We start from the raw sequence: 17,127 nt of genomic DNA, 5'->3' as shown, positions 1-17,127 counted from the left end.
TTGCACCTGCCCAATATCCTCAGGCTCACCTCAAGTCTGGGAGATATCTTTATTTCTTTGGGATTGCTTGTAGTCTCAGCAGTGACCACTACTCTCTTCTGGCCTGTTGAGACTGTGGGACTTGGTCCCTGATGTTGTGAAAGTCACACTCTGACCCAATTAAGGCTGCCCCCAGCAAGGTGCCGACCGACTTTTAGATCAGAGGGGCTCGTGAAATCCATCCCTGCTGTAAAATCCACCTCGATAATTCAGGATCAAATTAACTGTAACTTGAACAATTGTGGATTAATTAAGGAAAGCCAGCATGGATTCAGTTGTGACTTTCAAAGAGAATTGACAATTGTCTGAAGAGAAAAATGTGCAGAGCCAAGAGAAAAGGCAATGGGGGTGGGAATAGGTGAGTTCCTTTTGCAGAGCCGGTATTGACATAATGGGCCGAATAGCCTCCTTGTGCACTGCAACCATTCTATGATTCTAAGCTGGAGGGCTGCCATGGCACCTAGCCCTTTGCGCATGTACCCTGTGCCACAGCTCACAGGCAAATCTGTAAGTTACTCAGTTACAACACATCGGCACAACTATAGTGAACAACAAATGCCACCCTTGCCAACAATGCTTGTCTCCAAGACTGTATAAAAACTAAAAGCTAATACAGCAAGTATTACAAGACAATGGGTAAATTACAGGATTTTATTTTACAATTTATGGGAACCATGTGGATAAGTTCCCAAGATGCCCTTCTGGCAGGCAACTCTCTCAACTGGGAGCACAATGTTCATGTTTAACGTCATCTTTAACTAATCAGCAGGATTGTGGGTTACTTAGTATGATCATAATTGGTTTCTATGAATGAGCATTTCTTTATATTTGGATTTGAGGTTCCAAATTTAACATTTTCTAAAATTCAAATAGTAAAGTCAAGCGGGAAACAGGAGCTGTTTCAAACAGACTAGCAAGAAAGAGGAAAGCAACAGGAATTTGAAGTTATTTCTATTATTATTACCAAGAGTTCAAATGTTGGCTTACTAAGTTATCAGGGCTTAGGCTAGCTGAAAGTAATTTGGGTGCCACAGAGTCCTGAAATGAGTATGACAATTGTAATTGTAACAGCTTCCTCATTTTGTAGCCATTCTTCAAAAAGAGGGTGACACACGATGCATTGTTGTACATACTTTAGTGGCAACCACAGTAGATATCATGTTTTAAAGAAGAACACAAACACTGCTTTAAACCTGAAACAGTGAAAATAATTGCTCTAGTGAATGTGTGCTGTTTTTGCACCAAATGAGCAGCATTGCTGTTCACACAAAGTTCAGAATCTTCCATGCATGTACTCCCAGGCTACAATATCCATCAGGTCAGATAATGGGTTTTATTTGCTGAATGTCAGCACCAAGGAGAGAGTTTTCTCCCTGTCGGTCATGGAGGTGTGGAGGGGGGTGGTGGGTGATGGGCAGGGGCTGGCGTGGGCCACCCATGGTCAGCTACGCGCTACCATTTTATGTGGGCGGGCCAATTAAGGCCCACCCAATGTGACGTGCACCCGGAAGCACTGAGCGCTCCCTGTGCGGGTGGGGGGAGTAGGCTGAGTCGGGGCCTGTTCTCTTTCACGCATCTGCGCAAAAGAGCGCGGAAATTTCCCTGAGGCACAGAACTGCCTCAGGGAGATTAATTTGTTCTTTAAAAATTTTAATGAAGAAAAAAAAAATTTCAGACACGGCCCCTCTTGTGACAGTGTCACATGAGCCGGGACATGTCAATGACCTTTAATAAAATGTTTTATTCAATTTATAAACACTTCATGAAACCTCATCCTGCTTGTGGATGAGGTTTCATGAGAAATGTGAAGTTTGCCTGGGCTCTTCACCTGCCTGCCAACCTTAAGGTTGGACAGGCAGCTCCGTTAAGTATTTCAACTGATATTTAAATAGCCTTAATAGGCCTTTGACAGTTCAGCGGGCTCACAGCCGGCTCCGGTGCACGCCCGCCGAACTGAAAATCAGAATGACGCACGGTGACGTTGGGATGCACACCAAACATCCCTGCCAGTGGGGCCCACCCATGCTCACCGATCTGAAGATTCTGGCCAAAGTCTCTTTGAATAAATTGTGTAGTATCTTGCTAGTTGAAAATGGAAAAGCATAATAAGTACTTTCATGTTAGTTATAGCTGTATTTAAAGATAGGAGGGAAAATTTGACTCAACGTTATGCCTGGCACATGGATATCTAAAGATAAACAATGGAGTACATGAGCTTCCAGAAAACAGAATGTATGAGGAGATATTTTCCATTCATGTGCCATCTACATGCTGAAAGTCATAAAGATAAGCATATGTCCAAGCATCAGAAATGCTCATGGAATGTGTTGCCTCATATTTTCTTACTGGGCAACTCTGAGGGAGAAAGGGATGCATGCTGCTGGAGCTTGACAACCTCATTAAAGTCGAGAAAATTATGTGACTGAAGGTATGACATCCCTCCTCTATATATTCCCTCATTTGCTCTTGGAATATAACTCCATCACTTTGAGCCTGTATCAAAGGTTTCTAAATTTAGTGGCCTCGTGATCTTTGCCTTTTTAGTTTTTTGCTGTACACCATCTATCATTCAAACAAATTTAATTCTGATTTGTAACTGCCAGTGTTGCTAGAATGGCAAAGCTTCTACAAGTATGTGAAGAGAAAGTAGCCAAAGTCCCCTAGAGGGTGAGGCTAGGGTGTTAATAATAGGAAACAAGGATATGGCAGAGACTTTCAAAAAGCATTGACATATAAAACATTCCAGGAATAGCAGAAAATCAAGAGGCAAAGAGGGGGAGGAATTTAAAACAATCATAACTGCTAGAGAAAAAATACTAGTAAAACTAATGGAACTCAATGCTGACAACTCCCTGTAACTGATGGCCTGCATCCTTGGGTCTTGAAAGGAGTGGCTGCAGAAATAGTGGATGCATCATTTGTAATATCTCAAAATTCTCTAGGGCAGAATTTTCCTGTGGCGTGCGGGGTCGATGCATAAAATGACACTTAGTCCTGACTTCACCGCGCGCCATCACGATATTTGTCTAGGCGGGCGCACAATGATGTCCGACACGCACCCAGCATTAATTAACGGGCCACTTAAGGCCCTTAAATCACCAATCGACGCTGATTTTTCAGCGCCCGTACAATATTCGGGTCGGTGCATGGGCGCAACGGGCAAGCGAGTAGGAAAGATTTGTATTTACCTCATCCATGGGCGTGATAAGAGGGCTCATTGGGGTTACAAGTTTGCACAGTCAAGTATTTATTTTTGAAAGTTTTTGAAACTTGCCTGTGTACTTCATAATGCACACTAGCTGCTTTTTCTGGACTCCTAACCTTCAGGTCAGCTCTCTGCAATAAGTAATCTTTTCTGGGTCTGCAGGTTTCTGGAAGCCGTCCCTTAGCCTGGGAATGGGTGCTGAACTGTCCACTGGAGGCTGCTCCTCTGAGGAGGAAGGGAGGGCTAGAAGGGGGAGGAGGCCAGGAGTGCACATTCAGCCTCCAGGGGAACCACCTTTGGGAGGCCAGGCGCAGGCACAAGGAGTGCAAGGCCAAGAGGTCGTTCAAGGCGGAAGGGACCGCAGAAGATGCCACTATCCTGCTGCCAGGGTTTACAGGCGGCTTAGCAGCTACCTCAATATGTCTGAGATGCAGTGCCGAAGGAGGCTCCAACTCTCAAGGGAGACAGTCAACTATATCTGTCAGATGATTGGGCCTGAGATCTCCGTTAACTTTGTGGGTGGACATCCCATGCCAGTGGCTCTTAAGGTCACAGCTGCCCTCAACTTCTATGCCTCTGGCTCCTTCAAGGAGTCAATGGGTAACCTTTGCGGTGTCTCCCAATCAGCTATCCACATTGGGTCAAGCAGGTTACAGACGCTCTGTTCAGACGTACATTGACCTTTATCCACTTCCGCTGCGACCAGGCAAGCCAGACACAGCGAGCCAGAGGCTTCATGGCCATTGCTGGCTTCCCCCGCGTCCAGGGTGTAATAGATTGTACACATGTGGCCATCAAGGTGCCAACAGGTGAGCCTGGTGCCTTCGTCAACAGGAAGGGCTTCCACTCCATGAACATGCAGATAGTGTGTGATCACAGGATGCTGATTTTACACGTCTGTGCAAGGTACCCAGGCAGCTCCCACGACGCTTACATCCTCAGACACTCACAGGTGCTGGGGCTCTTCAGTGCTCCAGCCCGGCTGGATGGATGGCTGCTGAGTGACAAGGGCTATCGCCTTCGAAGGTGGCCCATGACGCCTCTCCACCATCCAAGAACAGAAGCTGAGCAGTGGTACAATAAGAGCCATGCCTCCACAAGGGCTGTGGTGGAGAGAACCATTGGTCTTCTCATGATGCGCTTCAGATACCTGGACAGCTCAGGGGGCGCACTCCAGTACTCCCCAGATCGTGTGTCATTGATAGTGGTTGCATGCTGCACTCTCCACAATCTTGAGCTGGAAAGGGGGGACACAGTGGATGAAGATGTCGACACTGTGACTGCGGCTGCACACGATGCGTCCAGCAGTGAGTCTGAGGATGAGCACGCACAGGAAAATGCTGAGGGGGTAGACACTGACCTGGGCATATGCCAAGGAGGCAGAGACACCTGGGAGGCTTTAATCCAACGAACCTTCAGCTAACACAACACAGATGGACCACAAGGACAAGCCTGGGCTGTAGGCTCGATACTCGACACCTAAGTGCAAATTCTGCCAGGTTAGGAACCGTCACTAAGGACCTTGTTAATAAGTTGAATGTCCAACAAAGCACTCATTACAGTTTTGGAAACCATACACGTAGAAGAAAAGAGATAGCCTCAGCCATGGTGATATATCTGAATTTAATATGTCAAGCAAACCAACTTATTCCAAAAAAAAGACAATAGTGTTACAACTCAAAACAAACCATGAGGACCTCATCTCGGGTCAACACAAAAGCACCAGTGAAAAACCTGTGGTGTGCCTAAGGTGCCTTATGTGTTCGTTTCCAGGTGCTACGTCTTGGTGCTGCCCCGTCGCTCGAAGTGGCATCTGAGCCAGCCTGCTGACTCTGCTGTCCTGTTGGCCTCGATGACCTTGGCGTTCGTCCTCTGGCCCCTGGAGCCTGCGCTGGCCACGCCTGGGAGGGAGCTGCCAGTTCCACAGCTGCCATCTCCCCAGGCATCGCAACCTCGCCAGATGATACAGTCACTGGGAGAGGGGCAGAGGAGCTGCTGCCCTCATCTGGAGCGCCCTGAGAGGTGCTCGCAGAGATGCTAGGCAGCTGCTGCACTGATGTGAGGTTGCTTTGGACCTCCCTGCTCAGCATGGATGGATGGGCACCAAGCTGGGAAAATTGATGCCCAACCATCTCCCACACTGGCACTGACCAGCTGAGGTCAATGCCGATGTGAGGGCTTGCTGGTCAGAGCACATCCCCAGGAAGCCCTGACGGGTCTCCTGGAAGAGCCTCTCCACGAGAGTCGCCACTCTCTCCATGGAGGACTTGTGGCGCTCGCACATGTGGCTCATTGCTTCGGCGATCGTCTGCGTACACTCCTCCTCCACGGAGACCAAGCTAAGCATAGCTTCATGTACCTCCCCCAGGTGCTCCCGCGCACCCGGCCGTATTTCCTGCGCTTGCTGCGTCACAGACAACTCCAGAGGCACATCATCAGGCACCGACTGAGCATGTGCCTGGTGCCCTGCAGTCCTCCAACCGCTGGTGCCATGGGCACTCTCTGTCTCTGCCAGCTCCTCCAGTGACTGTGAAATGCCCTCACCGCTGTGCCCCAGGACACTAGCCGATGTTTGAATTCCCACCGAGATGCTAGTATCCGCGTTGGTGCCTGCCTGGCAGAGATGGTGTGATGCTGGTGAGACTTCAGGCCCCTCAGGTGTGAGAGGGGGCATCTGCTGCTCCTCCTCCCAGCATTGTTCCGATAATGCTGAAAGGAAGAACAAGGACAGTGGATCAGTTAACATGGAGACAATGTCAATGTGCATCCCTATACCCTGTATCATTATGCGCTCATCCTTCTGTAAGCAATGGTCAAGCCATGTTGCAAAATTCAATCAATTAACATTCAGCACTGCTATAGCTGCTGGGAGAACAATGCTGACCTCACTGTTGGGTATAAATGCCTCGCCGTGGCACCCCAGCCTCACCGACACCAGTGGACCTTGGGGTATGGCACCTCTCCACATCCAGGATCTCTTGCTCGAAGCAGCTAAGAACGGCGATCTGCACCTGGCTACTGCCAGTCCTTGCACGCTCTGCCGCGTTATGTGCATTCTTCTCCTGAAAATGAGAGACGAGCACTGATTAATGCAAATTGCACACGGACTCTCTTTGTGTATGGCCCACCCCAACCAGAGTGGGACATATCAGGGCTCCGGTGCCTCCTCACTCCCTTGCTGCCAAACACTAACACAAAGATGCTAGGCCTGTTCGCAAACCCCCCCCCCCCCCACCCCCCCTCCCCCACCCCACCCCCTTGGCCACATGCTGCCTACATTACATTAGATACCACACCGTATATCCTTCCATAGCAAGGAGGCGCAAGCACGTGGAGTGCAGAGCACAGCAGATGGTTAGTTGCCATGCAACCTTGAAGCTCCCCGCCCAGTATGTCATCACCCTGACTTTGACACGTCCTGGAGTTCAATCATAGCCCCTAGGTGCAGCTTCTCCAGGTTGCCCCCAAACCAGTCATGTGGGACTCCGTGTAACACATGCTGTGGGGGCAAAACACATCTCTTCACCACCTTCTCAGGGTGAACTCAGCATGGGCAGTATCTGCTGACCCACCCAGCAAAGGACAAATGCCGTCAATGATTTCAATGCAGTCACTACATTCAGACTTGGGTCGGGGGTCGGGGAGGGGGAGGCAGTAGGAGGTAAGCCGACCTGCTGGGTTAAATGACCAATGCCAGCATGGTACTCAGCATGTCATGGTACTCAGCAAGGCAGTCATCCAAAAAACGAGGGGCACACTGCAACCCCCCCCACCCCCCCCACCCCCCCGCCCCCATTACCCTCCAGACTGGCCTGCTCACCAGAAGCCCTTTGGTGAGCTCTTCCACTCGCCATTGTGAGCAGCTTTGCAGAAGCTGCCAGCGCTTCATATAAACAGGCCACCAGGTCGCCATTGGACCCAGCGGTCAATGCACTCCCATCGCCGCCCACCCGCTCCCGCTATCCTCAGGAGTTGCGCATTATGCTGGGCGGGCCTTAATTGGCCCTCCCGTGTAAAATGGTGGTGCAGTCCCGATTATGGGCGGCAATCGGGCCCATGCCAGGCCGCAGCCGCTCCTGCTCCACCCCTCCGCCAACCAGAAGATTCAGCCTCTAGATCCTGGAAAGTTCCCAGAGGATTGGTAAACCACAAATGTAACACCACAATTCAGAAGGGAGGGGAACAGAAAGCAGGAAATCATTGGCCAGTTAGTCTAGTATTTGTCATTGGAAAAATGGTAGAATCATTATTAAAAAAGTAGTAGCAGGACATTTAAAAATGGTAATACAATCAGGCAGAGACAGCATGGTTTTATGTTAGGGAAATGGTGTTTGACAAAGATCTCTTTGAGGATGTAGAAAGCAGGGTGGGTTTAGGGGAACTAGTCGATGTAGTGTATTTGGATTTCCAAAAGGCATTCAATGAGATGCCACCAGAAAAGTTACCATCCAAGATAAGAGCTTATGGTGGTACTGGGGTGATATATTAGCATGGATGGAGGATCGGCTAACTAACAGTAAACAGACAGCTTGGACAAATGGATCATTATCAGATTGGTGGACTGTAGCTAGTGGAGTGCCATAGGGATTAGTTCTGAAGCCTCTATTATTTATAATCTTTATTCATGACTTGGAAGAAGGGACAGACTGCTTTGTAGCCAAATTTTCTGATGATACAAAGATAGTAGGAGAGCAAATTGTAAAGGGGATACAAATGTTAATGGAATATTGTTAAGATACACAGGTGAAGGGCATTGTTTAATTAAGTACCTAGAGCACTTCTCTTCAATTCGTATAAATCTTTCGCCTTTTACTAAAGATTTCCGCGGAGAGAACGGATTGAGAGTTTTGAAGCAATTTTTGAATGCCTGACCTCAGTCAGGTTAAAAAGACCCGGTGGGCACAGCGGGGACTGGGGTGCTTTATTGGCCCCTTTTATCACATTTTGGTTTAAAGTTGTAAGTTTCCTTTAAACTTTGTTCTTGGTTTTACAGCTGACCTAAATTAGGGGCTGTGCCTGATTTATCCCTAATTTTGTTAATTTAGTTTAATTGTTTTAACTCAATGAGTTATAAAGAGAGATTAGAGGAGCTCCTCATTTGCCCGCACCTGGGGCTGGCCAAGGTGGCCATCAACAGGTCCAGCAGCAAGCGTTTGAGGGGAGTGATCGACCTGACTGACTGACTGACTGACTGCCCGCCTGCCCAGCCCTCTTCCATGTTTATGTCCTCAGCTGGGTATCCTTGGAGAGGGAGCACGCGGTGGCCGCTGGTATGCTTGAGATCTTCCACGACTGGTGGGCACCACAGGGGCTGGAGTGTGTTATCTCCAATTTAAATTTCGTTTGATATTGTTTCAGTTACAATGCCCCTGTAAGGGATTGTTCTTTAGTTAATTGGTGTAGTTGATTATTTGTTTTGCTCAAAAGAGTATAAAAAGAGATTGTTGGAACGCAGGTAGTATTAGTGTCTAGCTTCATTCTTCACCAACTGGCTTTGGGTTGAGCAAACAACAGAGTCTAGAAAGCAATATAAATACGTTAAGTGAGTGGGCAAAGATTTAGCAGATGAAGTATAATGTGGGAAAATGTGAGGTTGCCTGCTTTGGCAGGAAGAATAGAAAAGCAGAATATCATTTAAACAAGGAAGACTGTAGAATACCGTAGTACAGAGGGATCTGGGTGCCCTTCTACATGAATCCTAAAAAGTTAGCATGCAGGTACAGCAAGTAATTAGGAAGGCAATGGAATGCTGGCCTTTAATGCAAGGGGGATGGAGCACAAAAGTAGGGAAGTCTTGCCCCAGCTAGAATACTGTGTACAGTTTTGGTCTCATTACTTATGGAGGGATACATTTTTATTGGAAGCAGTTCAGAGACGATTCACAAGGCTGACTTCTGGGATGGACGGGTTGTCTTATGCGGAAAGGTTGAGCAGGTTGGGTCTATACTCATTGGAGTTCGGAAGAATGAGGGTTTTTGACAGGGTAAATGCTGAGAGGATGTTTTCTCTTGTGGGGGAATAAGGCGTCTCCCATTTAAGCCAGAAATGGGGAGAATTCTTTCTCTCAGAGAGTCGTTGGTCTTCGGAATTCTACTCCAAAGAGAACAGTGGAGACTGGGTCATTTAATATATTCCAGGCTGAGTTAGACAGATTTTTGATCAACAGGGGAGTTCAGGATTATAGGGTCAGGCAGGAAAGTGGAGTTAAGGCCTCAATCAGATCAGGCATGGTCTTATTGAATGGTAGAGCAGGCTTGATGGGCCAAATGGCCTACTCATGCTCCTACTTCTTATGATCTTTTGGAATTGCTCTTACTCTCAGAACGCTGAGACAAAGAGTTCCAGATATGTCCATAAAACTGCCAAAACTTGTTAGATCAGATATGCTTTTACTAGCTACATTTGAATATAAAGGCATTTTCCATGTTAGACTGTGCCTTTTATTACAACATTTACTGTAAGCAGAAAGTAGTCTTTAGATACTGACATAGCAAGGATTGTTAGTACATATCAATGTGTACAATCTGCACACCAACCTGGATGTCATTAGGTGACCACATATACATCTTGATTGTTTTTCAGTTTCTTGAGGTATAAAGGCCTTGAGATGATGCAAGTCAGTCAAGGTCTCAATGCATTGAATCTCAAAGTTGTGTCTGACTGAGGTATTGATATTCTTAAGATGCACTTAAAAGACTGGAATCATGTGTGAAGATTTGGCATGAATGAGCAGTAAATGTGGAAAAGGTTGACAGGCAACACTCTGTGTACTTTGTAGCAATGAATCTTGAATTATATAATAAAGTTACTAAGAATGAGTTATGTAGATAAATGTGCATAGGAAAACAAAATATTTATTTAACAAAGGACCACAGCAATCCTGTATTAGCTGAGGCCCAAACACAGTAGTAGCAACATAGAGTGAAGTCTAAGAATTTCCTTGAAGTTGCTTCTGCTCTGCCATCTCATCAATAATGTATGGTAAAGAAATCTTCAAAACAAGATTTGGTTACCCTAAAAGGTGGGAGTGCCTTAGGAAACCAGCAAACAAGATAATTAGTGTTCCCAATTTACTTGTTAAGATGGAGACAAGCGGAACAAAGTGATTCTTTAGAGGCAACTAACAGCAAATGAGGACTGAGATCTAAGATCTGTGAGGTTCTTTACATTTTATAATATAGGTCTCTGAAGCTTACAACAGTCATTAAAAATATTTCCTGTTTTAATATCGGTGCCTTATGATTTGTATTGGCTTTTAAAAAATATCCCGGTATATTTGATCAAAAAACCTGTGTCAGTCTACTGCATTACAAGTAGTGTTAGTGTAAATCATGCGAATACATTTTAAGTTGTGGTACATTAAATAGGTATCCAACTCCAACTGATCCCCCGTTGAGCCTCTGATTTCTTTGTCTGTTCACTAATATCTTCTAGATGGATGAGCAGGCGATGTTGGAAGACACTCTGGTTGCCTTGTCTGACTTGGAAAAGGTCACATTCTACTTACAACAGTCAGAAGAAGAACTCCTGGTAGCAAGTAAGACACTTTTTTCCCAATGTGTAATCGTAAACATGAGTTCTGCAGAAACCTTGTAAAAGAGGCCAGCTAGAATATCAATACGTGACTCTGTTGAAGTCCTGTTATTCAATCATAAACCCAGTAGTTGCATTGGTTTTAACATATTACTTTGCTGAAGTGGATACTTAAAAACATGCATTTTATTTAAATTATAAATAATCTATGCCTAAAAATTGAAATTTGGTAACTTTAGCTGAATTCAACAATACGTAGATAACATATTGGTGATAATTCTACTAGATACAATTGTCCAGTCTTTTCGGGGCTGCAAGGCTGCAGTCATTCCGCACACATAAATCTCAAGAGTAGTATCTATGGTATGCGATGATGGACTGAAGTTCTACTGCTGATTGGGTATAATTGTGGAATCCATATAATGACACCACAATTCCCCTCCAGAATGGAGATGATTGAATTCTTCCCTCATCACTCATGCCTGGACACTGCACTGCTGTGAGTGACCAAGATTGATTTTATACACATTATTATAAATAGTCGTTTGGTAGTACAGAACTTAAATATTGCAGGAAAAAAGAGATTTTTTGTCAAAGTTTTTCACCTTGCACTAATCAGGACAATTCCCAAGAAAATACCAATGTCAGGGGAAACAAACATGTTTATGCTTTATGAGAAGAGAGTGCTGATTGGTTAGCAAGTGGACTCTGGTAGATACCATGGAGTATGCACAGTTACTTGTGACTGACTGTTAACTACTAAGTATTGTTTGAAATTTAAACCAGGCAGCTTGATTCTGATTGGTCAAGAAATTGCCCTGAGGAATGAACCAGTGAATGGCTGTCACTTATTTTGTTTAACGGAAACAGGTGCACTATGAGTACATGTTCTTCCTGTCTGCAAAGAACAGGGCCCTTTGTATTAATATATGTTGCTTCCAGTACATGCAAGTGTGCCACACTGTGAGCCCGACTGACAAACTTAAATTGGTCGTCAGCATAACTCTTAGCGCACTGAGGATTATTTAGCAAATGTCCAATTGCAGAATCACATATAATATTGGACACTGTGTTTTGAGTTTTGCAAACACTGATTGTTTGGATAGGTTCTGTACCTTGTCTATTGTGAACATCGCAAGGGACATGCTGTTTGATATGATCTGCCAGTCTTTGGGATGTACAGCTTACACACCTAACATCACACTGGTGCTGAAATTCATATACCACGTTACCCTTTTATGTGATAGGCAGAATGTCTTTCTGGCTTGGTAGCAGCATCCTATTCGTGGTGACTACCACTCATGTTGCTACTGCATTGTAGCAACGTGAAACAGCTGGCTTCACCTGTTGCTCAAAGTGTTGAGATACCTGAACTTTCCAGGGTAATCTGGGGTAGACTGGGCACTTTTTAGGGCTGAAAGTGATGGCCTTGGGCCCTTTCATGCGTTTGCACGGTTTACAGCATGAAATGATCTGACCTGGGTAGCCATTACACTGTGGAATGTCTTTGATGTGCCCTATTTCAGCACTAAGCTTGAGCAAATGGCATGGTCCCTATTTACGAGATTGCCGATAAGACCAATTTTATAGCATGTGTTACGCTAAGGATCCCAACCTCTGTATTGACAAGTGAAGGTAGGCTTGCAGTGGACCATTGTAGAGAACCCCCTGCCAGATTTTTCAACTAGTACATCAAGGAAGGGGAGTTCAATTAACTGCTCCATTTCAAAGGTGAATTTGAATGCCAGATTTGACAAAAAGTTTTGACAAAAAAAATGGGGAGAATTTTTGGCTCGGTGAGTGGGGGCAGGGCCCACTTGCCGAGGCATAAAATGATGCGGGGTGACGTTGGGGCCTGTGTCCCCATGTCACCAGGCATCATTTAGATTTTCAGTTCAGTGGGCGCACAGCCAAGGCGGCTGTGCGCCCGCTGAACTGGTAAAGGTCTGATAAGGCCATTAATTAAGTAATTAAGGCTATTGAGAAAGCTGCCCGTCCAACCTTAAGGTTGTTGCACAGGCGAAGTGCTTAGGTGGCCTTCGCATTTTTCATGAAACCTCACCCATGGGCAGGATGAGGTTTCATGAAGGGTTAATAAATTAAATCTTTTTTATTAAAGTTCATTGACATATCCCAGCTCATGTGACATTGTCACATGAGGGGACGTCTTAAATTTTTTTTTCTTCATTAAAATTTTCAAAACTTAAAACTTATCTCTCTGAGGCACAGAGGCGCATGTGGGAAAGAGCCGCCCGCACAGGAAGTGCTCAGCGCTTCCGGGCACGCATCACACTGGGCAGGCCTTAATTGGCCCGTCCACGTAAAATGGTGGTGCAGACCCGATCGGGGGTGCCGATCAGGTCCACGGCCGCCCCCGTACAACCCCACGATGGGGGGAAAATTCTTTCCAATGTCTTCTTTCCGTTACACACATATTATTATGTAACTATCCTCCACATACTACATTTTTTGGAAAAGTCACCCTGTTTTTATTGGGAGAAGTTGCTGTAGTTTCTGTCATGAGCTCTGGTTTATGCAGTTCATATACTCTTTTAAGTGGAGCCTGTAAATAGTCTTTGCTTGATTTGCTGTTTGCTGAGTAGTCTTTCTTTTCTGTAGAATAAACTGATATATCCTGCCATCAGTCCCATTCTGTCAAAAGATCACTGGCTGACAAAGTGCAGCTCATTTGCTAACTCTGATGTCAATATACACTTTGATAATTGTGATGTTACATTGAAGCCTGCTCCAAATCAGTACTCTGTGTGCGTCCGTGGATGCATCCACTGTGAATCACTCACTGGCACTTAATAATTAATGCTATGAGTGAGTTGGTGAGATCACCCACTTTCTCCCAATGTTCAAAAACATTGAAAAGTTCGTTTATCAAGTGCCCAGGAAGTCCAATGCATTGTTCTCAAGTTATAATATAAATTGGAAGCTGTGTACCAACATCCTGAAGGGTGACTTGCAACTCCTTACTTCAGTGTGTTTGAGAGACCAATTGGGCACTGACTCCTGAGTGCATTGCCAGTTTTGCTTAGGTGTGTGCCCTAAACTGTTTTGTACTGATCTAAAAATGACCGCATTACTGCCCTTTAAAAAATATTTTTTTACATCTGCTTATATTTTTATTACTGAATACTAGGAGTGAAATGTTCTATATTATTGCAGTACAAAACAAATTCATTACACTTCCTGTTAAGATGACTGAGTTATTATATGATGAGTCATAAAAGTAAGACCTAAAATCTAAATCTGGTCTGACCTAAACAGGGTGTATTCTAATTTACTCTACTTGGATACAGGTTTTGAAGTTTGTTACAGAAATTGGCTGTATGTACCTAAGATACATATAAATATATAAAAAAGAGACAACAGCAAATATACCAACTCCACTGTCTCATAAGTCGATAATAAACTCTTAAAAAGCAAGATGTTTTGTATAAAAGTCGTGAGTTGCTTTTTTTAAAAACATAAACCTAATATAGATTGACACTTTAATAACCTCATTAGTGGCTTATTGAATTTCCAACAGGTCAGTGCTCTTTACAAAAACTATGTACTGCGTCTGAAAGCATTTTTAAAAATCCGACTTGTCATCCCCACAGATGTTAACAATAGGATCATCACAATAGAATAGTACAACACAGAAGGGGGCCATTCAGCCCATTGTGCCTGTGCCAGCTCTTTGGTAGAGCTATCTAATTAGTTATACTTCCCTGCTCTTTCCTCATAATCTTGCAAGTTTCTTTCCTTCCGAGTATTTCTATAAGTTTCTTTTGAAGATTACAATTGCATATTGCATATGCACTCACCACTTTTTCAGGCGGTACATTCCATATCATAACCATAGTTCATGATGGAAAATGAATAGAAGGAAATGCTGATAAAGTTAGATAAATAAGCTGGGAGGAGGCTTGTGTGGCATAAGTAGAAATACAACTCAGAGCTGTGGAATCCAATTTATGCTTTCCAATTCTAGCTTCTAATGTCATTTGAGGGATTATTTTCCATAACAATTATTTTCTATGTTTTACTCAATTTTTTGAACAGCCGATAGGAGCACCAACTTTAAATATAAAATCTGTGACAAAGGGGCATGCCAGAGTACATGTTTCTGCACTCTAATATTCTAATTCTACAAATAAACATCTCTCTGGCAGCTACAGAAACCTTTTGTTCTGAATTATTAACTTTAGTCCACAAACACAAAAATGAAGAAATTAACTATGAAATACTGCAATAAAAACATCTTAACCTTGTACAACAGAAAAATAACTTGCAACACAAAACTGGGCCTAGTGAGGTGGACTCGAATGATTTTGTGCGGTCCTGTTTTGTATTCCATTTCCAAAGATTAGCAAGTCCGAATAAAATACCAACCACCAGAAAAGATTAGGGTAGTGAAAATGACCAAAGCTAGGTGCCAGAGCTAGAAGATTAATTTCTCATACTGCATGACTCACATCATGTAGCTCAATAAGAAGCATGAAATAAAAGGACAAAACAAGTGCTCAAATTCTTTATTGCTCCTATCCACTAGTTGGAGGTGAAAATTGGGTGACATGGTATTCTGTATTGGTCTAATTTATGACTACGTAACCAGTAACACAGTGCCATCAATCAAACAAGTGTGCAAAAGGTCGTCTGTATTATTCCAATATATATTGATTGACCTTTTTGTTGAAAAAGGGAAAGCCAGAGTAGAGCTCCGCATTCTGTATGTCAGCAACTGGCCATACCTCCTCCGTTCCAGCCATCTGTCCCAACTATCCCCGCTAGCAGAGCCTAAGCACTTTTCTCCAATTTTCATCACATTTTCAGCAGACATTTCCTATTACTTCTAAAAGCTGAATTAACTGTGCCTGCCCCATTCTAATTTAATACATTGTTGATGATGTAACAACTTTAAAATGTTCCCTGCGCTAATTATGTCTTAGACAGAAGTCACTGACAAACAAAGTCACTGGCTGTGCTTGGGCCTATGACCACCACTTTCACCCTGCTGCTGGACATATTAGCACTACGGCAGTCAGTAACGGTGACACTAAACACTCTGTATGTGACAGAGCATCAACCCAACATGCCAGGTCTTGCTTGCAACCTGAATGCAACTCCAAAGTAAACCTACCTGGATTTGCTAAGGGAGGTGCCACTATCAGACAATGAATTTCATGCAATAGAAAAGTAGCTTTATATTTAAATTTGTGTCTTCTTGTCCCTGTTTGTAAAGAGTAGCTTCATGCAACTGTAAGAATCCTCCCGCAGTACTGTCACACATTCCTCTCAGTCCTGATTTGGAAATCATGGCTGTGTTTACTATAATCTGTGATGCAGTCAGGGGAGAGCAGAACCGAGGAGGCTACGAAAGGTGTTATGAATGCCTATCAAAAATCACGAGCGACATTTAAATTTACCTAGAAATTGCATTTCTTGTGATAAATTTGTGCAAGTTGACATGTCTACAACAGTTTGTTTCCCATACCAGATGTCCAAAGGTATTTATTTTTCTCTAAGCATGTTAAATGAGTTAATCTTGTTTTATTTTCTAGCACAATTAAGGGAGCAATAAGAAAAAACTTAGGTAATTCAGTACCATTATTCTGATACAATTCTACCCCTTCGGTATCTGCCCCTGGAAAAAAACTATCTTCCAGTTTGTTTACAACTACACTTTTAAAGCCCCAGCTGCCTTGGCTCTGGCCCTCCCATTCACCACAACATTTTTGCAGCTATTGCTTTGTTCAACTACACCCCCACCTCTACTTTTGATGTTCTCATCCACAATTAAACCATTACTCTTTCCCACCCTGGCAGGACCAAGGGATGCAGACTTGAAAGGATATGGCACAAAAATGGTTTAGCTATTAACCACCAGATCTAGCTAGACTACTTAAAACACTATCAGGTCCTTTTCCCATTTACTGATACTTCTCAATATTCCATCATTTAATGAAACGATGGCTCCTTTTTTCCTATTGCAAATCATCTTTTTAAACCCCTCTCCCCATCGCCCCCATCCTCACCTTCAACAATAAGTGTGAGTGGCTTGTGGACTGATTTGTCTAAGCTCAAGGCTATCCAATCAGTTACCACTGCCACTTCCTTCCTTCCACTCTTCCACCAGGCCAAACTCACTATAAAGTTCCCTCCTGCCAGTCCTGAACTTGCATTTTCTTTTGTTTTCCTCCTATCTCCCCTTATGCTCTCTCCAAACTCATCTTGTACATGAAACACACCTTCTCCCTCGATCTTATCCCCACTAAACTGCTGACCACTTAACTTTCCCTCCAGGTCCCCATGTTCGCTGATAATGTTTCTTCAGGTACTATTGCTCTATTCTTTCT

The 17,127-nt window shown here is 44.2% G+C and overlaps 1 protein-coding gene and 1 non-coding gene across 4 annotated transcripts in view; both read left to right on the top strand.

Annotated features, from left to right (window-relative positions):
- Positions 1-17,127, top strand: part of prex2 (phosphatidylinositol-3,4,5-trisphosphate-dependent Rac exchange factor 2) — a 775,268-nt gene that overhangs the window by 603,519 nt on the left and 154,622 nt on the right. For all 3 annotated transcript variants that reach the window (XM_041190559.1, XM_041190558.1, XM_041190560.1), the window contains exon 33: positions 10,679-10,781. In XM_041190559.1, coding sequence (XP_041046493.1) covers positions 10,679-10,781 — 103 coding nt within the window. The remainder of the gene's footprint in view (positions 1-10,678; positions 10,782-17,127) is intronic.
- On the top strand, positions 8,019-8,128 carry LOC121279497. Its single transcript, XR_005943425.1, has one exon. It is a non-coding gene; the product is annotated as a U5 spliceosomal RNA (small nuclear RNA).

Source organism: Carcharodon carcharias, chromosome 6 (assembly GCF_017639515.1).
Source record: "Carcharodon carcharias isolate sCarCar2 chromosome 6, sCarCar2.pri, whole genome shotgun sequence".
In the NCBI taxonomy this organism is placed as follows: domain Eukaryota; kingdom Metazoa; phylum Chordata; class Chondrichthyes; order Lamniformes; family Lamnidae; genus Carcharodon; species Carcharodon carcharias.
The sequence above is the reverse complement of the archived record's forward strand: the minus strand, read 5'-3'. Positions and strand labels throughout refer to the sequence as shown.